The sequence below is a fragment of the Micropterus salmoides genome, unplaced genomic scaffold, assembly GCF_014851395.1.
Source record: "Micropterus salmoides isolate LMB-PRFRI ecotype aquatic unplaced genomic scaffold, ASM1485139v1 Ms_hic_scaffold_1, whole genome shotgun sequence".
Classification (NCBI taxonomy): Eukaryota; Metazoa; Chordata; class Actinopteri; order Centrarchiformes; family Centrarchidae; genus Micropterus; species Micropterus salmoides.
The window spans coordinates 14,482,673-14,508,959 of NW_024040040.1; the positions used below are offsets into that span (position 1 = coordinate 14,482,673).

General features: G+C 39.3%; 1 protein-coding gene across 3 annotated transcripts in view; it reads right to left on the reverse strand.

Moving 5' to 3' along the window:
- Positions 1 to 1,350: 1,350 nt before the first annotated feature.
- The window catches only part of LOC119902956 (fibroblast growth factor 14-like), a 78,763-nt gene continuing 53,826 nt past the window's right edge, over positions 1,351 to 26,287 (reverse strand). For all 3 annotated transcript variants that reach the window (XM_038719371.1, XM_038719360.1, XM_038719365.1), the window contains exons 3-5: positions 23,982 to 24,085; positions 8,082 to 8,280; positions 1,351 to 7,754 (exon numbers count right to left, since the gene is read on the reverse strand). In XM_038719371.1, the coding sequence (XP_038575299.1) occupies positions 7,606 to 7,754; positions 8,082 to 8,280; positions 23,982 to 24,085 (452 nt within the window). In that variant the 3' untranslated portion in view covers positions 1,351 to 7,605. The remainder of the gene's footprint in view (positions 7,755 to 8,081; positions 8,281 to 23,981; positions 24,086 to 26,287) is intronic.

Here is a 26,287-nt window from a genome sequence, read left to right on the forward strand (position 1 = left end):
TCAGCAGCTTTGCAGATATAATTAAAGTTACAGGTCTTTATAACCCCCTTCATGCTAATCAAACACCATGTAGCCCTTCAAAGTACACCTAATTGACATTACATTTACATATGCAAATTTTAATTACCATCCACCTAATTACAGTATTTGCTGGTTCATCTGTCATTTAAAGGCCATGTGATGCGTGTGTGTGCGCGTGTGAGAGATGTGTTTCTTCCTGCCTGTCAACCTGTCTGAATGTGTCTATACATACAGTATCTTTCTGATAGCAACACTGTTTAATTGCGCTTCCGTGATCCTCTGCTCTGTGGAAACTGAGCAGAGAGCATTTTCATCAGCGAAATATGTGTTTTGTTTTGTGAAATTTCTGGGTCATCACCGCAGGTCCACGCTGGTTCCACACTGCTGAATCACTGCCCACATTTCCAATATGTTCAGCCATTCAAATCCAGTGAATCTGCAATTCAGTTTGACTTTCAGGTAAGCTGAGGCCCCCCCCCCCGGAGACTCCATTGCTGAGAAGTTGCGCAAAAATAAAATAAAATAAAATGTGGTGTGCTTTGTTCCAGTGTGAAATTTCTTTTCATATTTTGCATCAGAATTTCTGTTAAGACATGGTTTACAACAGCTTTAAAACTCAATAGCAATTAAAATGATTATAGAGCCTTAGGGCAGCTCCTGCATTGTTACATATTACTGAAGGGCCCAGTGTTAAAATCTAGTTTTAATACCTTTATTTTTTTAAGTTTAAATTATCACAAATGAGCACAAATGAGTATTCCAGCATACTGTTTGCTTTCTGGGGCTCAAGGCAAAATATAATGTAGCTGCTAAGTGTAGCCTGCTAGAGGCACTCTACCTGATTAGTACTTCAAGGCAAGAAGATACATACACAATGGAGTGAGAGTGGTAGAGCTTGGTACCTGGGTGTCTTTAGCTGTCTCTCTATATATGTGTCTGTCGGTTTCTCCTTTGGGTTGTTTTGTACCACAGTGTTAGCCATTTGACCTCATTCATTACACAAGTTAAAAGGATGAAATACATAATGTCTGATCTCTAGTTACTGGACAAGTAATAGTCTGCTGAATAGGCTGAATAGTCTGCTGTCCTTTTGCTAAACAAAGTCAGTGACTTACTACACATTTTCTGCTGCTGAAGTGGCTGATAATACGGCCTGCCCTACAGTCAACACAAAGGATGAATGGACTTCGAAGGGTGTGTGATATTGGTAGGTGGGCATTGTAAACATATGTGAACAGATGATATCTATAAATGGTAAGTTATTATAAAAAAATAATGGATGAGACTGAAATGTTGTGCAGTAAACTCACCCAATCAGTGCAGTCAGACTTCCTTTATATAAATCCTTTATTCAATATCATTGTTTTCTGTGTGTATACAATGGATTAGACATAAACTGTACAGTGCAGACAAACTGTTTGCATAATATGTATGTAAAGGTAACTGTACATTTACTGACAGACAGAGTAATCTCCTTTAATGTTAGCACCAGTGACAATTAGCTTTCGGCTCATAGCTAGCATGGTTTGCACTAGGAACATACAGCAGGTTGTTAAAAATCTTTATTTAATGTTTTCTTCATCACCTTTACACATTTTTGTGCAACTACTTACAGTCTCACTTAGCACTGCTGCAGATACGTCATACTACATATCAAGGATAAAACCCAGACTTCGTAGTCACACGGCTGCTCCTAAAATTTGTCACAGGAATAATGTTAAAACTAAAAACTCACTGGACTTCCTTTGTGAATTAAAAAAGGTAGAAAAAAAACAGCATCAGGTCATGAATTATTCTGACCAAGAAAGATCTTTTCCATTGAAGTCAATACAAACCACGTAAAATCAAACATGGTGCTTGAGTTGCTCCTGGAGTGCAGCTCCAACATTGCTGTTGTACAGCTTGTGACCACCGGTGGCAGCATTAAGCGCTCTCCAGCGAGCTAGGAACAAAATCTGTGCCATCTTTCTTTTGACTTTAATAGAAGAGACCTTTATCGGTCTGACTCATTTGTGTTATTTGTTAGTTTACACCTGCTTAACACAATTTTTAAGTCACTAAAACGATTGCCTACCATCTGGCATGGCCGTTATACTGTATGGAGTATGACGATCCTTGATCAGGGCTGGTTACCACAATCTATTTCTACATCTACCAGTATGTAAAATAACTTCCTGAGCTCAATCCATCATTGTTAAAAGTAGCAGCAAAGGATATGAAAGCAATTACTTTTTCCTGTTTTTTGTTTTATAATTTTTGCCGCTCTCAGCCAACAGAATTAAATATTGATACTCTACTGAAAGTATTCCACATAAGACATGCATTAGTGTAACAATGTTAGAGATATGAAGTAATTCTGATTCATTCTTCCTTGGCTCCATTATTGCAATGATGGATTATGCTTCAGAAACCGTTTGTCTCTGTAAGTTGTTTCTGATGCCACTGGGGAACCAAACATATAAGATTTGCATGTATAAATGAAACAAATACCAGAAATGCCCGTGGTGTCTCTACCAGTGCAAACCGATGGCAGAAATGAGCCAGATGCAAAGCTTTACTGGTGCTATGCTGTAAATGTTTGTTTTGTTTTGATGACAAATTTCCTACATTACCACATGCATAAGTCCCAGTCATCTTTCCTCTTTTGAACACCATGCAACAAGTGGAAAACAGTCCAAACAGATGTAAGAGGAGGAGGTGGCAGAGAAAAAGATTTGGTGGGAATAAGTTCTCGGGCTGCATGACTACAAAACGAGCAGAGAGCGAAAGCTAGCATAGTTACAGTGAACAGAAGATTGGGGATCAAAGGATAATTGAAAAGTAAAATAGGATGAAGAGTGTGTCTGCTGTGTGTGTGAGTGTTCAGAGAAAGAAACAGCTGGGAGGAGAGCGCATTTACTGTCTTGTTTCAGATTCAGACATAATAAGGCAGTCTTTTGTAAGAGGAATAAAGTGGAATGGAAAAAAGAAACGGCGAAAAAAGAAAACCTGAGGGAGACAAGATACATTATGACTACAGTGCTTACCATTACATGTTCCTGTGTCTTTAAGTGCACCCGTACTGCAGTGGTCAGGTCACAAAACCCTTTTTTGTTCTATTATGGCTCGTCTTGTGTCCATTTTGTGCCTTCTGATTTCTGAGCTACAGTTCGTGTGGGACAAAGTACGATGGCTACATGTGTACCTGCCATGACAGCATGAGTGGTACTCGCATGTGGAAATTAAAAGTGACCCGGGTTGTTGTGATTGCTCACTTCTTATTAAATCAGCTGCTCTCTTCCTGCGCAGAGCCCACTGTTAGATACAGTATCTCATAATTGTAGCCTTGGTACCTGGCTAACCACCAGTGGAGAGAAATCTCTCAGGAGACGCCGACAGTAATTGCGCCTTTGTTGTGTTGAACCAGGAACTGTGATTACCAGCCTGGAAACGCTACTGTAGCAGTGTCTTTGGTCAGTAGCCAGGAAACCAGGCCATTTTCTCTGGCCTCAACCATCATTAATTCTTGAGCATGTGCCACAGATCTTCAATAGCTGCTTTCACAGGATGTGAACCCTGCTGCTAACCTAACAAGCTGAGCCTCTCTGAAAGATTTGGTTCCTTTGCTAAGTATATCTTTTTCCTCTAACAGTGTAGGACAAATTATCAGCTTAATAATCATTCAGTTAATAGCAGTTGTTGTCCTGGAGTCTCTCCTAATGGTAACTCAGGTAAGTACAAAAACATTGTCCTCTATACTGTCATTAAAGTGGCGTCTTGGAAACGTTCAGCTTAGACACAGGCAGTTCAGACAACACAAGACACATTAAAGAGGAAGTTTACAGACCTGATTGTCAGGGTGTTTTTTTTTTTTTTTTTTTTACTGTTTTACTAGTAACTCCCTAGTGTGACACAACAAGTAGTCAATAAATGTTACATCCACATTTCAACGTGAGACAAACACAACATCGGTCAAAAGACTTCTTCCTCATCACCATCATCGTACTTTGCTCTTTAAGCAAGTTTAAGACAGGATGTCAAGGGACTTTGAGAATTCTTGGGTAAACCCTGATGGAACCCAGGAAGGCTGAACATGTAGCGTAATTCTTCAGCCGCCCTGGATCTCACATCTTGATCTTGGGCTGGGAAGGAGAGGCACTCACATAGCAAGAATCTACAGCAATAATAACACTTTTTGATGATCCAACAGCAGCAATACGTTTCACGTGTACTTGCAGATTTTCAGCATCAAGATTACAGTTTGGTGGTATATAAACTTAAAACTTAAAACTTAGATCTCTCATTTATCCATTACATTTCGGCTTTAATAAATCCCTCTTTTGTAATCAGTAGTCTCAAATGTTTTTCTTTCAAAACAGTATTTACGGATGGACACATTAGACTAGACAGTCACACATATTTGAACACAGAGGGAAGTTAACAGCTAATGAGATCAGAGAAGGAGAGAAAAATGTTGTGTACGTGAGGAACCAATCTGAGAAATGCCAATTAGAAACACTGTGAGCTGTCTAGTCTTTTCACAGTGTCTTCAGCTGCGGCGTGTATCCTCTGTACAACACAGCGGGACAACATTAAACACGTTAGAGCGGCTTCACTTGTGTGCAGCAGTGCAGCGTTTCACCTGCTACACAGACGCACACCTGTTGCTGAGGCTGAGGGTGCAGCTGATTCAGGCTGGTGCTCGTTTCATGTCGGAACAACTGTGAGGATTAATCATACAGCCTTGTTTTTTTAGGGTGGTTTGTTCTGTCTTGTTCTTTGTAGTTTTGGTAACGTCAGTGGAGGTCATTTGTCTTCAGCAAATCTGACAGTGGTTCAATGATCCGATTAAAATGCAAAGTGCCCCAAATTGGGATTCAAAACAAGAGAACTGCACTGTTTCTTTTCTTTCTTACTGAATATATTCATTAGCAAGTGTCTGCCTCATTGTCACTGACACCAATATGAAGTGTAGGATCACAGTATTAATATCTTCTCAGTAATATGACTATAACTTTTTGAGGAGTTAATTGGCGTCTAGTCTTGCTGTCTGAAAGAAAGACGAGTAAACAGAAAGCCGGGGCCAGAAGCCCAGAACAGATTGGTGCCATGCTGACTGTCACAGTGAGAGGGCAAAGCATGGGAATCTATTTGGTTTGATTTAATTCCAAGGCATTCGATTTTCTGCCTTGTAGTTCTTCACGTTTCACACAAACCCATATTTCAGTAGTTTGATTTGACACTGTTACCAATCTCTTTGTTTTTGGTGGTTTTCAGAAACCACGTTTCTAATTTTAGTATCTTAACCTGATTGTATAGGCCACTGTGCCAATTTATATTTAATAATTTAATAATAAAAATATTTTTTTTGTAATTGCGGTTCACACTCTCTGTCTTGCCAAAAAACAACATTTCCTCCTGCAATGAACATGCATGTGATCAGACACGATAGCCAATCCACTCAGATCTTATACATCATATATCCGGATACTTGGATATACAACTCGGATATAGTAGTACTGTAGCACAGTTTGTCTAAGAACACTCAGATCTTAAACATACTGTATATTTACTCAAGGACTGTACTAAAGTACAATTCTGAGGTACTTGTACTTTATTTGAGTATTTGATTTTATGCTACTTTATACTTCTACTACACTAGATATTAATATTAAATACTCCACTAACTTTATTTGAAAGCTATAGTTATTAATTTGCAGATTAAGATTTTATATAATTTGTCATACATTGTCATGTTTATGTCTATGAGTACTTAACACTTACACCAAGAGTGTTTCCCCCCTGTAAACTTCATGTTTCATTTAAATACTGTTTCAGGCCCACAGTTCAAAATATCCAATATTTCACAAAGCGTAATATATATATATATATATATATATATATATAATATGTCAGACACAGATGCATTTTTGAGTACTTTTAGTTTTGATATGTGAAGTACATTTTGTTGATGACACCTGTGTACTTTTCTTTGAGTGGGATTTTGAATGAAGGATGTAAAGGAATATTTTCACATTGTAGTATTTCTTTGTAAAAGATCCGAGTACTTTTTTCAACGCTGCCTGAAACCTGTGTCAATGTAACAGGACCATACCTGGTCCAATTAGACCAGGTCTCTCTTCCTTGGACTAAGCAGACCCATGAAGACCCATAGTCAACGTCATCTATGGGAGGTGTTGCTGTCTACCACAGTGCCTTTTCTGAAAGTACCACAGTACAGTAAAGGCGGAAGTGTTCAAATTCTACACATAGCGGCTTTAGCATACTTTACTCTGTACTCATACTCTGTTAACTACTACCCTCATTCCAACCTTTAATTTCAAGTTCTTGGGAAGGCAACAGAAATAAAAAGTGCTACCTTCTACCATCTTAAGGTGTTACCCTCCCTGTGTTAAACCTCTACAATATCTGCTACTCCATGTAAACACTGACTGCTACCATGCTGCTTGGGCTCCAGCATGCCTCTTGTACACTCCATTTTGCTACAAACAGAGAATTTGTGGAAATCGTCCTGGTTTCGGCACTCAGCTACACGCTAATTTGAGCAACTTGATGCCAAAACTCTTCATTTGACACATCAGTTGATCTCCTCTCCTGAGCTACACTTTTGTCAGCGATGTGAAAATCATAGCTTTTGTAAAGGGACAGAAAAAAAAACAACGTGTTAGACAGAGAGGTAGAAACTAAAAATAGGTTTTGTGTCTGTACAACAATGTAGCTCAATAATCACTAGTGCTCTGTGTGTGCAGAATAATAAACCACCGTACAAATAGATAATAAAGGATTACTGAAAAGACAAACATGCTTTAAGCTTTGTGGTGTCAAAGAAGAACTCTCTTTATAACAGCTATATATTAGTATGTGAATAAAAGAAAGGATAGGCCGTAAGATGTGTTTGCCCTGTATGTAATGCACAAGTACATTTAATTGTAAGCTTAGTACAGAATGTCCTGTGCCAAATCTTAATTGATCGATGACTAAGTATCCTCTGAATCACTGTTTGGTGTTTAAGGTGTTCTCTTTGCCCGATGTTTGCTGATGTTTTTAATCTGTTCTGTATTTACTCCAAGATCAAATCCAAGTGGTCGATTTTTGGGTGGGAGTTGTGTGCATGTGTGTGTAGCCACCAGCAAGCAACAGAAAACAGTATTATCAGGAGGGAAAAAGGGGCCTCATTCTTACAGATTGTCACAGAAAAATACCGGTGAAGACAACATTTGTTCCCCGTTTCTTTGTTTGTTTATACTTTTAAGTAATTTTGTCTCCCACACGAGGGCATGCCACTGTCCCAGTTCCAAAATATCTGGCTGGCATTGGCCTGACTTTACGGTCTTCATCCTCTTCTTCACCCACCACCAGCCGCAGTGTCGTGTCCCTCTGGCCCTGCCCCACAACACCGGATCCGACCAATTGCGAAAGAGGTGAGGTGGGAGGAGCAGCCCCACTGCTGACCACTCAGAACTTGAGCTGCTGTTTGTTTTGTTACTTTTGTTGCAGTTTTTTTTTGAGAGCACAGCAGTGGGGCGAGTCTCTGGCTTTTCCTGGCCTCTGGTTGGCCAGGTGAAGGTAAAAAGGGGGGCGGGGTTATGTCGCCTCCTTGTCGGGTTTGTTTACTGGTTTGCCGCCATTCATGACCACGGGTTCGCTGGTTGTGCTTTTGGAAGGCGGGCCCCCGGCGAGTTTAGGCACCGCCTCCCCTACGTCGTGCAACGATGGCTCTCGGTACATCGCAACTAAAACAGTAGAGGAAGAAAAGATGGGAGGAGGAGGACAGGGTAAGGAAATAAAGGGAGGAGGAGAGATGAAAACGTTACAGTAGAGAAGAAAAGAAGAAGGGGATCCAGAATTGGCGAAAGAAAGAGGGGGGAAGAGCAGAAGAAAGGTAAAAGAAAGTAACAGGAGGAGAGATTAAGGAGTAAAACAGGGATGAAAATAGCAATAGGTCTTTGCATTGTATTCCAATAAAACTGAAAGAAAGAATGAAACTAAACATCTGCAAACAAAAGACATCTGGTCTAAAACCAAAAATGTCAAATTCAAGGTTCATAAAAGTGTCTTACCTTCTATAGGTTTAGGCAGGAAGTGTGCAGCTGGTTTGGTCTTTTTGACCCTGTTGCCCTTCATGGCCTGTCCCTCCTTATTGAGACCCAGAAACCAGGCCCGGCCTGACTCCTTCTGTCTATAGAGCATAGAGCTGTAGATCACATAGTAGTTCTCAAACACCGACTCCTTAAACTTACACTCCGCTGTAAACAATTCCTGAGGAGACAGATAAGACAGAGAGATATTGGTCATATTTAGACGTATATTTGTATATTTTCAAACCACCACTTTTATTTGTTGTATTGTTGTGTAAAATGTTTTCTCATTCAGTTTTGATAAAGCAGTTTTATATTAGCAGCATCACAGGACACTTGGACCACCTGTGCAGAAGACCAGAATGATTTCTCTGGTCAGAAATCTGATTTAAAAAATATTGAAACCATATCGACAGACAGGGAGGAGCAGCACACCGAGTCTCTAACGGATGTCATTCTCTCCTGACACTCTCTCTGTATGAATAGAACAACCAATAAAAAAGTAGATTGATTCTGGTGACACAAAGCCCCAAAGATCACAACCCTGCCACCCTCATCAGCCCAGCTGTTATGTGTCAGAACTCGTTTCCGCAGTTGCCGACGCCTCCAGCGGAGCATATTTCAGCACAGAATCAAGGTGTTATTCTTACTGGGAGAAAAAATATCAGCTCTCCCTGGTGTCCGCTTGCACTACTGAGTCACAGCAAGTTAAAGTCAGCCTGACATAAAACATTCTTCTTTTGGGGAGGTCAGAGTCGAGGCAGTCTGAGAAGTCAAACTCCAGAAATTCTGATCTTATCAGCAAACTGGAATTTCTCAAGTAATATTTACACCTAAAAGCTGAAGCTTTGCACAATGATATATGATTAAGCAGCAATGTTCTGCTGTTTTCTTACATGTATATGATGTCAGCACAGCATGACATCAATCTGGGATAGTCAGCTTCCCTATAAGGACTGCAGCTAATTATTATCAACTAACCTGTGGATCCTTGTGATTAATTAACATAAAGCATAAACAAAAAACATAAAGCATTTTTGCTCGATAAGTACATTGATTACTAAAATTGTCATTGATTCATTTACTGTCCGTCAACTCATCAATTCATTGAACAATTGTTTCCCATAGTTCTGACATTTAAGGCACATTCAAGTTCACCAATGTGGGAAGAGCAGATCCCTTTTACAGTTAGTGCAATTTATTGTTTAGTCCTGTTAATAACTGGAAAAGATTCCATTTAATTGTAATATTCCTTGTGAGAAAACGTGATTATTTTTCAGCCAGTATACCGAAACAAGTGATAATTACCACACTAAGATTACGTGGCAATATAAGAAAGCACAAGCAAAGTATTTTAATACAAGAAAAATACTGTATGTACAACAACAAAATGTATACATATGCAGTATAGGGATATCTGTCTTTGAGGGGGTTTTATGGGTTCTCAACACCACCAGTTGTGAGCAGGCTAGTTCTCTCTCAAGAGACCGGTCTCATACACAAGAGGCCTCTATCTCCATGTTGACGGATGGTTTGTTAAAATATTACAACACAAATGTCCATTATGAAATTTACAGGAACCTGTGGTTATTTGCCTTGTTCTAAAACCAATTCCCAGTACAGCCTGTGGCAGTAGGCCAATCAGCACATTAAATTTAACCTGTTGTTGAGTTTTATACAACAATGATCCATCCATCAGATTTCGATGTACCTATAATCCCATGTTTCTTTAATTAAACAGCAAAAATGAAGACAAATAAACCTTTATTATTAATTCCAAGGGAGTACCAGGGACAGAGAGCCCTGTATGGGCCTCCTGGAACATGCTTGAGGCAGGTTATGCCAAAACACACCACAGGAGAACAATGCAGAAGACCACTGGTTGCCGTTAATTTTATAATGGGCAGTTGTGTTGTGATATTAAATCCATCCTTTAACAGGGAAATAAAAGCCTCTCGTCTATGAGACTGGTCACTTGAGGGAACTCCAGCTGTGTCTGGCTGGCTAGCTTATGTATCGTCAGTTTGTGGAGCTGCTCTCTGCTGCTTTTGTGCAACAGGATCAAAAATAGAGCTGCCGTGGCTGAGTCGCTCCCCTCCTGGTCCTGTCTAGTTCGTAGCGCTGGTTAGCATCATAGCTAGGCTTTAGCAGGCACTTAGAATGGTATAGCCAATCAGAGTAGGGACGTGTGTTCCCACAAGGCATATTGGCATCCTACTTCAGTTTAGTCTCCCTCATAGCACAAATGTTGCTGTTTTTGACATGAGTTTTTGGATATGAATTTGATCATTTGAATTTGACTAAACCCATCTATCTAATTTTCAAAGAGGTGAAATCAGAACAAATAAATTCAGATAAATGGTTTTCAAAGTAAAATATTTCAATGCTAAGGATTCAGTGGCTCAAAAGTGGCCTCCCAGTGTCACGCTGCTTTAGCCCTTTGTCCTGACACTCTAGAGGTACTTGTCAGGTGAATGTGAACATAGGTACACATAGGATGTTCATAAAAGACAAATAATGTTTCTTTTGTTGGGACAGCTCCAAATATCTCTTTGTTTGTTAAGGTTCCACTTCCTGATACTGCACTTCTTGACCCCTAAACGTCCCACCAAGCAACCATCCCGCGTGTATTTTCTTCAATGCTGGAAATACAACAAAGAAGAGTTTGCTGATGATTCTTGTTTTTGCCAAGCTTTCTAGTTTAGACATTGTTTTGCCTGGTTGTCACCATTTCCTTTTCATTATAAGCAAGAAATCATTAGTCGTGGCTGAGTTTATCATCAGATGTTTTTCTTTCGTTCTTTAGTACTTCTTGTATCTTATAAGGTTGGATGATATGGTTGAAATCAGTATAACAATATGAAGATTATCTATCTATCTTATTATATATCACAATATAATAAATGTCTGTACAATCACATCCATCTCGTGTTTTTAAATTGCATTTGGATTCCTTACTACCAACTCAATTTTAAACACAATATGATCATTTCACATCAACCCAATACCTCCAAGTTAATTAATAGTAATAATGAATTCACCCAGCCTTAGTTACTTATTTAAGTTTTGGTTAAACCTACAAACAAATTTCCTTAATTATCAAAAATGACAACTTTGCATTTTTCGTCGTTCAGATTTGGGATTAAGTATTCAGTGACTGTTAAAATTCAATTATCTTATTTGCTTCCATAATATTAATTTTTCTTTTTGCTCTAGTTTGGCTCTTTGGCTGTTCCACTTTCTCCACCAGCTTATCTCATAACATAAAATATATTGATTAATGCAGCTTTAACTAACCCTATTTAAACTGTAATATCTTCCTGTGTAACAAAAATCTTCCTTTCTTTTATTAAAACCTCAATCAGCATACAATAACTGACACACTATCTCATTGAGTCAATTGCTAAGGAAATGAAAAAACAGTGTTAATAAACTTCCACTCATATGGCTGAGGAGGCTCCTGCCAACCCAAACAATCACCCCGAGGTCCCCAGACCCCAGATTGGGAAGTGTTTGTCTAGACCGTCTCTTATTGGCTGTCGTGGGCCTCTTGCCACAGACACATTGTCATTCAGCTCAGGTCTGTCGGTCCGAGTCTCATAGCAACATGAGGAAGAGAGGCGACACTGTAGCCGTGGCAACCAACCAGCGCTGAGAGGGAGGGGTCAGCGTGTGTGTGTGTGACGGGAATGCAACAGCAAGACAGAGCGAAATACACACACACACAAACACTTGCATTGTTAATTTGGCATATAATGTGCTATATCTCATGCTCTGCCATCCACTCACGCTAACCTAAGAGGACACTTATTAAAGGCAGGGCTAGGTGGCACCAATACGCAGCTGTGAGGGATCAGACACTGGCACACACACACACACACTTGTGGCTCTAGGGGATGAATTGAGGGAGGCGCAGGAGGGCTTGCTGGGATATGAAATGTGACTAAATGAACAAGACAGGTTATAATGAATGAATGCTCTATTTATTGGCAAGGTCAACGACACACACACAAACACCACACCACAAATCAAAATCGTTTTGATTTGTAGTAACAGTGTTAAGTCATTCCTGGATTAAATTAACTTAATAATATATATTAAGTCTTGACCTGCACCCCGGATTCATTATTCATTTGTTAAGGAGGGTGATCTTTGCTGGTGTGAAGAGAGCGGTGCCAGACACTTATTAATGTTGGTCAGAGGGGTCATACATCATTTAATGCTGCTTTTAAAATAAAAGATGTTTGATGTTGCGGCGTCTCTCAGCCTCATCTGAAAAAGAAACATTTATTCCCGGGCTGTATTCAGAGAGGAAAAAGTGAACTATAAAAATCAACTCGGATGAAAACCTCAGCCGTACAGGTGAGTCACTTTAACAACACCGCCTGCCTGAATGTGTTTCTGTCGTCATTTCTTAATAGCTATGTTCACAAGCTGCCCACAGAAAGAAGACACGGAGAAAGAATGAATGAAAGAAAAGATGGGTGGGGTGGAGGGGCTGGAAATTGGGACATGAAGGAGAGGAGAAAGAATAAATCACCCAGTGAGGACGCCGCCGCCTCCTGATTGGAAAAACAGCAGGGGATTCTCTCTCTCCGTCTCTCTCTCTCTCTCTCTCTGTCTCCCATCTCTTATCTTAGCATTTCTATCATCACTCTTCTACCCCCCACCCCCCTCGCTCTGTCACTTCACTGTGCTCTGCAGAGATTTAGTGGAAGTGAACACACTGCACACATGCATGCACACTTTTATCTTTTGAGTTACGCACACATACATTCATGCATCATAGCCTGAATAGCAGCTGTTTTTCAGACAGCAGTAATCAGATAGAGAGGAGCCCATTAACATGTTAAACACCCTGCTCCAAAACATACTCCACTGATACAGGCAACACTTTGTCCATTAAAGACCTAAAAATAAGAAACTCAGAAACAGAGGGGGGAAAAGCAATCTCAACTCCTGCCACGGCACAAAGCTGCACTAATAACAACACTTGGCAACTCGAGCTGCCCAGTGCTATCACAGCTTGACTGCTAGCCACTGGGAGCTTCCCAGTTGAAGAACACTCACAGTACAACAATAAACTATTATGAATAATTACTGTTCCAGTGTGTTTTCTCTGGTATGTTGTAATTTACCAAAGCCTTTAATCCACAGACAATCAGGAACATGTCTTGTTGAACAGAACTGGATCATAGCACACTCTGAAGGAAGGCAGAGAGTTCAGGCCTGTGACCTTGCTGACCAGGGTAGCTGCTGAATGACAAGTCCTCCTATCAAGATCTGACTCCAGGCTCACGGGCTAAAGACAGACTGACTGACTGCCTGGAGCTAGATTTATACTTTGCATCAATGAGTTATGTTATGGCAGAAAATTGTGTCCTCTTACAGTTAATCTTTTATGTATGATCTTTTAATACAGTATTATTATTATTATTACTGTTCTCTTTATGGCTTATAGATATAAATGTACTGTGTTTTTATCCTTAACCTTTCCTCTCCTATACTCCTTATGTTAGTCTGTCCACATTTACTGGGGTTTAGGTCAGAGCTGTGAGATTGTTTTGGTGTTTTCCCCTCTTGTTGTTCCTCTCCTCTCCTGGAATGTTCATTCAAGGCCGAGGGAGGATCTCTATTCCCCAAAACATAGAAACCTAGACTGTGTAAACGATGATGCATCCCTTTTCTCGGGGCCAGACGCCCGATGCTGCCTAGGCGGCAGGTCTCTGGAACAGCTGTATATGTGTTTTAGTACTTCTCTGTTTATTCTCTTTTGTTAAATAAATTCTTCAAAGACAACGGTCGGTTGTAACTCAATTCTTTACTCAACCCGTCACCAGGAATAAAATTTCCACGACAGGTTACAGTCTAACAACAGACCCCACACACATAGTTACAACACAATGAATGTATAATTCTTCAAAAATGTATCTTCACAAAGAGGCTTTAAAATACAATGTGGAGACCACAGGCTTAGCTTGGGCTGCTTTTGTTTTCTGATACCGCTGCAGATTGTTAATGAAGTCAGCAGGAGTAGGTTGAAGAAGTATTCACCTATTCAGCAACACACATCTATCACTGCCACCGCACCTTCTGCTTGTTGCAATTGACTTGAAAATATTTAAAGACTTCATAGTGACTGCACGGCACACGTCTCCTATTCAGTAGTGTGACAAGGCAAACCCTTCTATCACTGCTCTACCTTAAGCAAATGAAAGAATGTAAACACAATTACTTAGGGTATTTAATTAAAGCATGATATGGCCTGATGTTTCGGTGGTCGAGGTGAATCGAGAAGTGAAATCTGATGCTGAACTGTGAATCAATCCCTAGGGCTGGACTACCGTACACTAGCATTCACCAGTGTAATTCCACCTCTTCTAAGCTGTACCTCCTGTTGAGGTGTGACTCAACCAAGTCTGTTCTTTCATCTCTTGTGAGATCAGCCTCACAAGATCCCAAACATCCAACAAATCCTCAAAACTAAATAACAAAAATGTGTCACTGTCTTTCAAAAGTGGCGTCCCAGTGTCACGCTGCTTTAGCCCTTTGTCCTGACACTCTAGAGGTACTTGTCAGGTGAATGTGAACATAGGTACACATAGGATGTTCATAAAAGACAAATAATGTTTCTTTTGTTGGGACAGCTCCAAATATCTCTTTGTTTGTTAAGGTTCCACTTCCTGATACTGCACTTCTTGACCCCTAAAAGTCCCACCAAGCAACCATCCCGCGTGTATTTTCTTCAATTCTGGAAATACAACAAAGCTGATGATTCTTGTTTTTGCCAAGTTTTCTAGTTTAGACATTGTTTTGCCTGGTTGTCACCATTTCCTTTTCATTATAAGCAAGAAATCATTAGTCGTGACTGAGTTTATCATCAGATGTTTTTCTTTTGTTCCTTAGTACTTCTTGTATCTTATAAGGTTGGATGATACGGTTGAAATCAGTATAACAATATGAAGATTATCATATATATCACAATATAATAAATGTATGTACAATGACATCCATCTCGTGTTTTTAAATTGCATTTGGATTCCTTACTACCAATTTAATTTTAAACACAATATGATCATTTCACATCAACCCAATACCTCCAAGTTAATTAATAGTAATAATGAATTCACCCAGCCTTAGTTACTTATTTAAGTTTTGGTTAAACCTACAAACAAATTTCCTTAATTATCAAAAATGACAACTTTGCAGTTTCATTATTCATTAATATGTAGAAGCGTCGTTCAGATTTGTTTCCCCTCATTTAAAAGTGGGATGCAGTTGCTCTACTCGTAACGTTACATAATGCCACTAAGCTCAAGGAAGTTGTTTTTCATCCCATTGTGTATTTATATATATGTGCTAGTGTCTGTTTGTGTGCACTGCTCAGTGAGTGGGTGTGTTTGTTTCCAACACCAGTTATTATCACAGCACTAATTACCCGAGGGAATTGTGGGTAAACAAATCATTCTAAAGAAAAGAAGAAGGAAGAGGAGGAGTGCAAAGAAAAAGTGTCAGCGTATGCGACAACAAAAAAGTGAAGAGGGTGGTTTGAGAGGGGACTTAAAATGATGTCCTCCAGCCCAGACAAGCATGAATGTGACTGTGATCACAGCTTCCCTCTCAGCCTGTCAGAAACACCACTCCAGACCTGCACACCTGATCCAATTACGCTGTTATGAAAATGTGTGGCTCTTAATTGGATCAGGTGTGTTAGAGCTGGAGCAACTACTCGCAGGACAGGTGCTCATTAAGGTCTGGTTCGGAAACAGATGTAGTTGATTGGATATTTTAGCGAAGTTCTCTTTTAATACAAAGACATTTGATTTAAATCTTATGCATGTAGCTTACACCAAGTGAGTGACAAAGTAGGGCTTCTGGTGAGAGAATGAAAAACAACCTATAAGGCCAGTTTCAGTAAGAGATCCATGCGTATGAAGGCTTGTCTGACATTTTGACACACAGGCCCAAGACAGGTGCAAATACCCGTATGCATCGATTGGATCTGATCACGTGGCACGTCACAATCACCGATGGAGAAAATATTTAATGAAATCGGTAGCCTTTTATGCTATTTAATGGCAATTACTTTTTGGAATTTAAGGTGAAAATAGGGCTTTTAATTATATCTTTAAATTAGTCTTTGAAGCATATAAACCTTTTTGGAATTAGCTTCTATGACTTTAAATTTTTTCTAAGGACATTGTTATTGCTGCACTTTTCAACTTTTACAGCTGCTTGTTAATTGACAGCCTATCATGCTGGCGTTAGTGTTGGTGTTCTCTCTCTATTAGGGTCTGTTCAGGCTGACCTTATTTGGATTGGGTCTAATTATTCTTGGGTCTGACTGTGCTCCGGTCCCCTTCGGATCAGGTCTCTCTTACTTGAACCTTAAAATTTATGCACGTTGAGTTCGGGAAAGTCTTCCACGGGTTAGTTTCCGAAGACCTCTACTTGCCACCAGAGTGGCCTCAGTGGGGTGTATGAGAGGTCTGCTCTTTTCACGCATCACTAATGATGCTTTAAACATGGCCTGAGTCTAAGATGGTTGACTGGATGGCCAACAAACCAAACCAAATTCAGTTTCCCCATTTCATCACTTCTACAAAAATGCAATCACATCAGTAAATTAAACTGTAGGTATGTATTAAAGGTTTTTCAGTTTGTGGGTTTTGAATTTGTTTAAATTTCTGCAAACATTCATATTCACCACTAAACAAAAAGGCTTTGATTCATTGGAGGATGGCTACACATACATCAGTAATGTCAGACATCATCAGTGGATGAGAGTTTTGTCCAAATGTTCAAACCTGCTATTTGAATGTGATGTCTGTCGTGTGGTACTTCAATGTGGTGTCTTTGAAGAGGCTCCCCAGCTCACCAGCAACTAATTCATTTTCTAGTCACCAGAAAATGTGTGTGTCTTTGTGTGTGTGCGCATCATGAACATTTATTCTCTCTGCCGCCCCTCTTCTTTGTCATCTTTCTAGATGTAGACATCACAGGACTCACTCAGTCTGAGTGCTGTACCGACTGTGTTATGAATGGAAGTACGCACCTACGTACACAGACGTGTCAGATACACACAGCAACATACATACAACACACACACACAGCCCTGTGTTTGTTTGAAACATCCTGTTGTAGGAAAACATGATGCAGCTCAGAAGGAGAGGGAAGTAAGAGGAGAAAAAAAAATGCATAGCAAAGGTGAAAAGAAAAGGAAAGGGCGAATCCATGACAGAGCTGCAACAACTGGTCGATTAATTGATGAAAAGAAAATTAATCGACAACTATTCTGATAATCAATTAATCGTTGTGAAACATTGAAAGTTTCATCTTTATCTTAAATGTAAGGAATTGCTGAAGAGTCTGGGTTTTTGGACACATAGTTGAACAAAAGAAGCAATTTGAAGATGTCACTTTGGGCTCTGGAAACTTGGGTTGAGCCCTTTTCACCATTTCTTGACATTTTATAGACTAAATGATTAATCGATTAATCCTGCAAATAGTCGGCAGATTAGCCGATAATGAAAATAATAGTTAGTTACAGCCTTAATCCACGATATAGAAAAGGATGAGCAAGGTCTCTCCATTTAGTTTTTTTGTGTAATAAATGAAATAGAGCTGAAATGATTAGTTGATTAATTGCTTGAAGAATGTACAGATACGTTTATTTATTTTACCTTATGTATGTATATATGTATGTATGTATGCATGATATGTGTGAGACATTGATCTGTAATTGTTAAAAAGCAAGGATGAATGACAGTTCTCTTTGATTTTAATATGCCACCATATTGTTTAGTAAAATGTAATATGTATCTGGCAAGTCTACTAGACCTCTTTTCAGCACCAGGAGCTGTCCACAGTATTACCTTGTTCTCCACACAGAGGTGATATTTATTAGAGGATAGATTCATGTTATTTTTATTTGGATTAAAATGGGTGTTTGGATTTATAATGTTCAATGTCTGAAACATGTTTTCTTTTCTGATTTCCCTCAGGGGGACAAAGAGTTTTTGTGGAGGACCAGATTTGACTACAGGGTATTTGCTGTCCCTTACTTTAAGATGTTTCTATGACCTGAGGATACCTGGAGTAAAAGAGCAAGGGGAAGAGACAGAGGAGTATTAGCAAAGAAACAAGAGGATGAAAAAGATTCCTGGAGGATGGACTTGAATTGATGGTGTTTGGGCTCCCAGGACCACTCCGGCAGACAGACTGGGGCTGTAACAGTCTGAGTCACAGGAGCTGGCATGACGGAATACATTTCCATTTCTAATCTTGGCTAGTGGACAGTCAGCACAATTCAGATTTCAAAAACAAGCAGATTTTAGGGGGGCACTGCTGTACATGAGCTAGATACGTCCCATGGCCACACTTCCACCAAACGTTCTTAAGAAAATGTTTCAAATGTTCACGTTACATGAGCCACTACCCTGTAAATCACTTCAACAGGAAAGCCTTTTAAAATAATGTTTAATTTAATAATTGTCCTTCTCACTCTATTCATGCAGAAGTAGAAGCAGAAGATAATAATAATAGTAGGAGTAGCGGTAATAGTTTTATTTTACAGGAAACGTCAATTTCCTCTTTCACCTCTCAGCTGACATACTGACACCTAACTTACCAGCACGATGCACCCACACATTTACACAACATACCAACGCGTGTATTACACACACTTTTGCACAGGAACACACTCTTCTCACTCCTAGTCTCATTCACACGTAAACACACAGTCCCAAACTCATCAGCACTTTCCCCAGCATGCTCCATAATTATCACATAGCAGCTCATTGCACACTTCGCCATCTGTTAGTTGCAAGCACGCACGCCCAAAAACCCACACACGCGTACGTACATGCACAAGCACACACTGCCAGATGCTTGGGATCTGGGATTAATAAGATAGACCTACCATGTATAACTAAGTTTGCAGCATATCATTAACAATTTGCAATAAGCGGATAAAGAATCTCATTGAGATCAGAGCGGCATACATTTAGGAACAAGCTACGGCTCAATTAGCTCTGTTGCGTGTAGAATGCACTATACAAGGAAATGTACTAAATTTACATATTTGAGACAGGGTAGGCAATGTAGATACATTTAGTATCACAATAATAATGGCAGCATTATCTTGATAGTTCTATGTGCTAATTACAAAAGTATGCAATACTGCAAGTACTGTGTTTTATCCTACCAAAAATCTTCAGAAAAATATTCTAGTTCTGAAATAATTAGTTGATTAGTTAACAGTTGCTGGTTCCAGCTTCTCAAGTGTGAGGATTTGCAACTCTTTTAATTATATATAATTGAATATCTTTGGATTTTCAATCAATACAAAGGCATCACTTCGAGTTTTAGAAAACTGTAATGTGCATCTTTATGATTAACTGATAAATTGAACTATGAATCGATAATAAATATTATTGCAGACATAACTATTTAATATCTCACACCTTGTTAATTCTCCTTTTTATGCACAGTGATATTCATTATTCAGTACATCATGTTCAGATTATAATGTTCTCACTTGACGACGTGTGGTAATACCAGGAGTGTCGAGTTATTTGTCTGTGCTCATACGTGTGTGTTGCTTTAGTTCAGGTCATTTGGACAAGTGAGTTCAGTTCCACTTCTTTAATGCTGCAGGGGTTATTAAATGAACATAATCCATACCTACTACAAAACAAGATATAGCTACAAGGAGACATGCTGACATTTGCTATTCATAAAATTTCTTCCAAGGGTGAAATGTCTTAAACATGTTGACACTGCCGATAAGTGCACTAGGGCTGAACGATTTGGAGAAAAATGTAATTGTGATTTTTCTACCAGATATTGCGATTACGATTTGATTTGCGATTTCTTTTTTAATTGAAATTTCGCTAAACTGCCAGTCTATTTTTGACGGAAGCTGCTATTTCTGAGGATCTACTGACAGAAATGCAATATGAAATCCATAACTATGTTTTCAGTGGTGTGTAAATACCTTACATAATAAATCATGATGTTTTTATTACCTTAGATTTTTCATTTATATCTACATAATTGCGGGCACCCCCTTCCGTGGACCTCGCCACGTTGCATCGTCATGTTTCTACAGTATCTGAAAACGGACAAAAAACAGCGCTACAGATTGCGTTTCATCACTAAGTTGTTCTTGTTCTACTTCTGGTAGAATTCAGGCAGTGCAGACACTCATCACAATGTTGAAAACGTACGTTAGAAGAAGAAGAATTAATATTATACTGCAGGGGTCGGCAAATAAGTCTTGCATCGGAGCATTTTCAACCATTAGATGGTGGATGAGGATATAAGCCATAATATTGACAGGGCTCAACGTTAAACTTTTTTGCAACCGGTTTGAAACTTACTGGCCCGAAGACAGTTTTTACTGGCCCTCCTTCCAATAGTTATTTATCAGTGTTACAACAAAACCTTATAAGTTATGTTATACTGTTAACGTGTTTAATCGGTTATTAAATACATCCTGGATATAAACAAACTAAACTAAAATGTAATCACAGTTAAAATTATAAAAAATAAAAAGGTTAACAAAACAATTTACTTTTAAAACTCTCTCTCCTGCTGACAGCCATTTAATAAAAAAAATTTACACAGAGCAGAAGATACAAGTCGCCTTGTGTTTGACAGGTCGCCATGGTAGCGACCTGTCAATCACAAGGTAGTCCCATCTATTTCCCCCTAAATAGGACCATAATTTACTCAATGAACATCATGTTGTGTTGAAGACTTGAAACTAGCGACTGAGACCATAAACTCATTATGAAAGTGTTAACTGAGGTAATAATTCAGCTGAGAAGTAGCAACATTTTACCATTATTTCTAATAGAACCAGTGAACTCGCCCCCTGCTGGCCGTTAGAGAGAATGCAGGTTTAAGTTCCGTCTGCATGGTTTCACTTACAAACCCAGAGGTTGCCGCTTGATTGAGATTAGAGAAATAACAATTGACAACCACTCGTCACGTAACTACTGACTAACAACTGCAGGATGTTGAATTTCTACAATACTACAATCTGCATCTTCTCAATAAGTAGCCCGGGCAGGATGAAAGATAATCCAAACTGTGTCCGCTAAACAAGCTGCTCAGTCTGTGTGAACCTGAACCAACTGATTACACACATACATAAAGGTAAACATCACCGCTCTGGTTCAGGCCAGGATAAAACAAACCGTAGCTGTGATAGCACCCTCGTAATGTTTAATGAGCATCTCTTAGGCACAGTGGCACAATCCTTACCACACACCATAACACACTCCACCTGCCAGGACCTTTGCAGCAGCCAATTAAACCTCAAGCAGCGCTGACATCATGATAAATTAGACCTGCTGTATGTAATTTATATATGTGTTATCATTACTCACAGAGTTGGAACATGATCAAACATCCTCACTTTCCCTCTACACAGCTTTAGAGGGGATTTCTACAGTGTGAGTGTGTGTGTGCAGGGGGGGACTCCCCCTCTTCAATTATTTACAGGAAGCCCTCATGCATCTGTGACTTTCAGCGACAGGCTGAGAAAACCCAGCAAAGCATCACATATCTACTTTCTCTCATCCCTTTGTCTACAACGTCTTTCCTCCTTCCTCTCCATCTTTTTCCTCTTCTGTCCTTCTGTCTACAGTCTTTATCATCCTTCCTCTCTGGCTTCTTTATTCTTCTGTCTGCAACCATTTTCCTTCTTCCTCTCCATCTTTTCCTCTTCAATCTACGACCTTTTCACTCCTTCCTCTCCATCTTTTCCTTTTCTGTCTACAACCATTTTCTTCCTTCAATCTCCATCTTTTCCTCTTCGATCTACAGTCTTCTCCTTTCTCTCCATCTTTTCCTTTTCTGTCTACATTTCCTTCCCTCCTCTCAATTTTTTGTGCTGTCTACAACCATTTTCCTCTCCTTGCCCTTGTCCTATTTCTTCCTCGCCTCCTTTCTTTTCCCTCACATAAAAGTACATCCTTTCTTCTCCCCTCTCCTTTTTTTCAGGATTTGTCCTGGCCTCACTTTTATTCATCTCACCCCCCCTTTCATCTTGCCTCCTCCTTTCTTCTCTCCCCCCGTCCAATCTATCTCCTCCCTTCCCCTCCTCTCTGGCTCCTGTCATCTCCACCCAAAAAATAAAAAATGAAGGGGAGGAAAGAGGGATGATGTCAGGGAGAAGAGGCGTCGAAAGAAGAGTGTGAACTCGCTCTGAAGAGTCAGCGTGGAAATAATTCATATTCCACTCAAGGAGATCTCCTCCTCTTCTTCACTTCCCCTCCACTTAGTCTTCACTACCTCTTTCTTGCCTCTCTCCAATAATGTCTTCTATATTGTTCTGTGTGTCCCTCTCTAATGTCAATGATTTGACAAAGGTTTGACTAATTGAACTTATTTTTAACTGTGCTTGGACCAATGCTGTTCAATTTATATAAGCTTCCTTTAGGCAATATTATTGTGGAAAAACTCCATAAATGTTTACTGTCATACCGATGATACCCAATATCGATCAAGGCAGATTAAACCAACCAGTTAGCTAAACTTCAAGCGTGCCTTAAGGATGTAAAAACCTAGATGACCTGTAATTTTCTTCTGTTAAACTTAGATAAAACTGAAGTTATTGTACTGGGGCCCAAGCACCTATGACACGCAAAAAGATATAGATACTATGGATGGTATCGTCCTGGCCTGCAGCACCATCGTGAGGAATCTCTGAGTTATCTTTAATCAGGACATGTCCTTTAACTCTTCAAACAAACTTCAAGAACCGCCTTTTTTCACCTACATAATATAGCAAAAATCAGGAACATTCCCGTCTCAAAATGAGGCAGAAAAACTAGTTACTTTGTTACTAGGCTGGATTATTGAGAGATCATATTTCTCCCGTTTTAGCTTCTCTGCACTGGCTCCCTGTAAAATCCATGATCCAAATGATTTAAAATCCTTCTGCTCACCTACAAAGCCCTTAATGGTCAGGCACTATCTTATCTGAAAGAGCTCAGAGTACCTTATTACCCCACTTGAACACAGCGCTCCCCGAATGAAGGGTTACTTGTGGTTCTCAGAGTCTCCAAAAGTAGAATGGTAGCCAGCTATCAAGCTCCTCTCCTGTGGAACCAGGTTGAACTTTGGGTTCAGGAGGCAGACACCATCTCCACATTTAAGAGTAGGCTTAGTGGGCTACTGTGTGTTCTTTCCTCCTGCTCTCTTATCTTCATCTTTTCTCATCTCTCTCTCTGTCCAATGCACTTGTCTCCAATCTTCTGTCCAACAAAACCTCAAAAATAAGGTATTTCATATTGTCGTCTTATTGTATCATGCAACACCTGCTCTAACTCAGTATTCTTGTCTCAAAAAGACTCTGACAAGCTTTCCACTGCAACTGGTTTGGACTGTATAATGGAAAAAACAAACTATTTGACGTGGTCACCTCAGACTCTGGGAACATTTGACATTTGTTCACTATTTTGTTCGACCTCTTTAATTTTAGTCGACTGACATACCTTCCTGAATCACTGAAAGTAGATTATTTAAAGTAAGGCCTTATAAGTGATTTGTCAAAACAGGATGATACTTCCATTTGTCTCCTTGAAAGAATTACTACAGCTTAAAACCAAACATGGATGAGCTACACATGGTTTGTAATTAAAGACCCCACAATTTTCCAAAAAGGAAACCTGAGACCTGAGCAGGACTGCCCAAAGCAATGGTGAACACAACAAGCTCTTATTTTCTGGCAGACACATGTAAAAAACGTAGAACAAAACATGTACTCAGGACCATAGGTGTGGACAATTTCTCACTCTTGTGTGTCCATGCTTGCATGCGTACTTTATGTGTCTGCCTGTATGTGTGTGTGTGTGTGTGTGCGCTCACCGATGAGTAGAGGTGACCCTCTCCGTTCATGGCGATGTAGAGGCCAGTCTTGACTGATTGGATGGCCACGACTCTCAGACCCACAGGAATTAAGTTAAACAGAGCTGAGGACAAGAACAGACAAAGTGAGTTTAAGCGTGTGCAGGTGTCCAGTGCATGTGTGTTTCTGCTCTTGAAGTACAGTGCTCTGAGAACCGAAATGTCAGTTGGCCTGTTGCTCAGTTTGGTTTGGTTTAGTTAGAAGAAGCAGCTTGGCCTCGAGGGGCTACTTGCAAAGCTTTTAAACTCAGTGTTTGGCAGAGGAGGATGTCTGCAGAACACTGACTGAACATTCAGACCACTGCTTTAAATATAAATTCTCATCATACTCTAGTTTGTCTCTATTGCTTTATAATTTACAATTAAAGTATTTTATGTAATGACACAAGAAGTGAACAATCAATACTAAATACAAAAAGCAGAGAGGTTCTTGAGGTTCAGTTACATCCGTATTTTTCAAAAGGGATGAGGCTATAGGCTAATCTATATACAGTGTAGTTATATAAGTTATCACATTGCCACTAATTTGTTTCATCACAGTAACCACACATTACAATATAAAAATGTGTTTTATATCAGTCGAGTCGTAGAAATAGTCTTTATTGGATTTTAATGCCATAAGACAAAATAAAACATACGTAGCCCTTGTGTTCTGCTGGCCTCGACTTCCTCATTTAGACAAGTTTGTGCAGTTAAGAGGGCTTGCTGAAAAAGACTTGAAGATTAACTTCATGGAAAAAGAAAGTGAGAACAACAATGTTCCTGTATTATATTTTGTCTGTGGTCATTCTTCCGTAAGATTTTAATATCAGCCTATTCTTCTCTGTATTTTCAAATCTTTCCTCATGCTCTCAGCTCCATCGGGTCAGTGTTATTTGAAGAACAGCAGTCTGATGGTAAAGGAACAGACAGCTGATCACACCCTCATAGCCTTGGGCAGGTATTTTAAAAGACAATGCCAGTGTCACTGGTGTCTATGTTCACTTCCTGCAATCCTTTACTGTCTTGTATCTTTTTAGATTTATTCCAGCTATAAGAAATTTCCCATTTTTCTTTTTTACTAGTATTTTGAGGCAATTACTGTAAAAAGTCAAGCTTCCATATCCATTATCTTAACATTAAGATATCGAACAAGGAAAATCATGTTATCGATTGAATAAAAGTTGTTTACAAGCAGCGAGTCAGAAAGACTGCTCTCACAGGGTTGTGTTAATGATATTTAAAAATGTCTCGCATGTTAATAAATAAAAATACATGTTTATAGCCTGATAGCAGCAGCGGGACACAACCACTGAAGCTGTTTTGTATGACATTTTTTAATTGAAGGTATGTGAACAAACCAATGGAGGTTTAGCAGAAGTGCTTTATAAACATCTTTCATAATAGTCCATAAAAGTCAGAATTAACATTTAATTAACATAAGAAATGAGCAAATATTACCCAGTATTGACATTTTACGTAATCAAATGAAAAACAACTCTGGCTTTCTGAAAACTCAAGGAAGTAGGAGCTGCTAAAAGACAATAATGGAGCATGAAAATGATCATTATTATTATTATGTTTACATCGTGATATATCCCTGAATTGTGTGAATGTGAAAATGAAACAAATATTAAGTCAATTATTGGCCTAATTAGTTGTGACCTTTCAAGGTTGAAATTCTCTCTCTGAACCTGCTGGCTGCCCATACAGTCGACTTATGACAAAAATCAATGTCAAACTACAACCCCTGCCTCAATCTGTACACTCAATATATTAGTGCACATCTTTAGAAAATTCAGACAGAATTGTTTAATCTAATAATTGTCCAAGGTAAATGTTTATAAATGCCTAATATCCTGATGTTTTGTTATAGCTGCAGCCTCAAACAAATTAAATCTCAGGATAAACCTGTGCAGTGAACTGAGGATGGGTTGCACAAGTTTCTGAGTTCACGAAAAACATGTTTTTCTTCTTAGTCCTGGTGGCGTCTATGCAAACTGTGTTTTTTTGTTGTCTATGTCTTTGAGTCAACCCAGCTTATCCAGGTTTATTCGCTGTCTTCATTTGTAGACATCTGAAATATTAAAATGTTCTTTAAGATTTGTTTTTCTTTAAGGTTATCTCCAGAGGTTGTTGTCTGACCTTCCTCCCCCTCTACCTTACCAAACCTCGCATGTTGGAAAAAACACTTATTTTACATTGCTTATTCAGTATTATTTACTTCCAGCTTTCTTTTAATTGTGTGCATCTTGAAACACATGCTTTTGTTTAATGCTTATTTATAT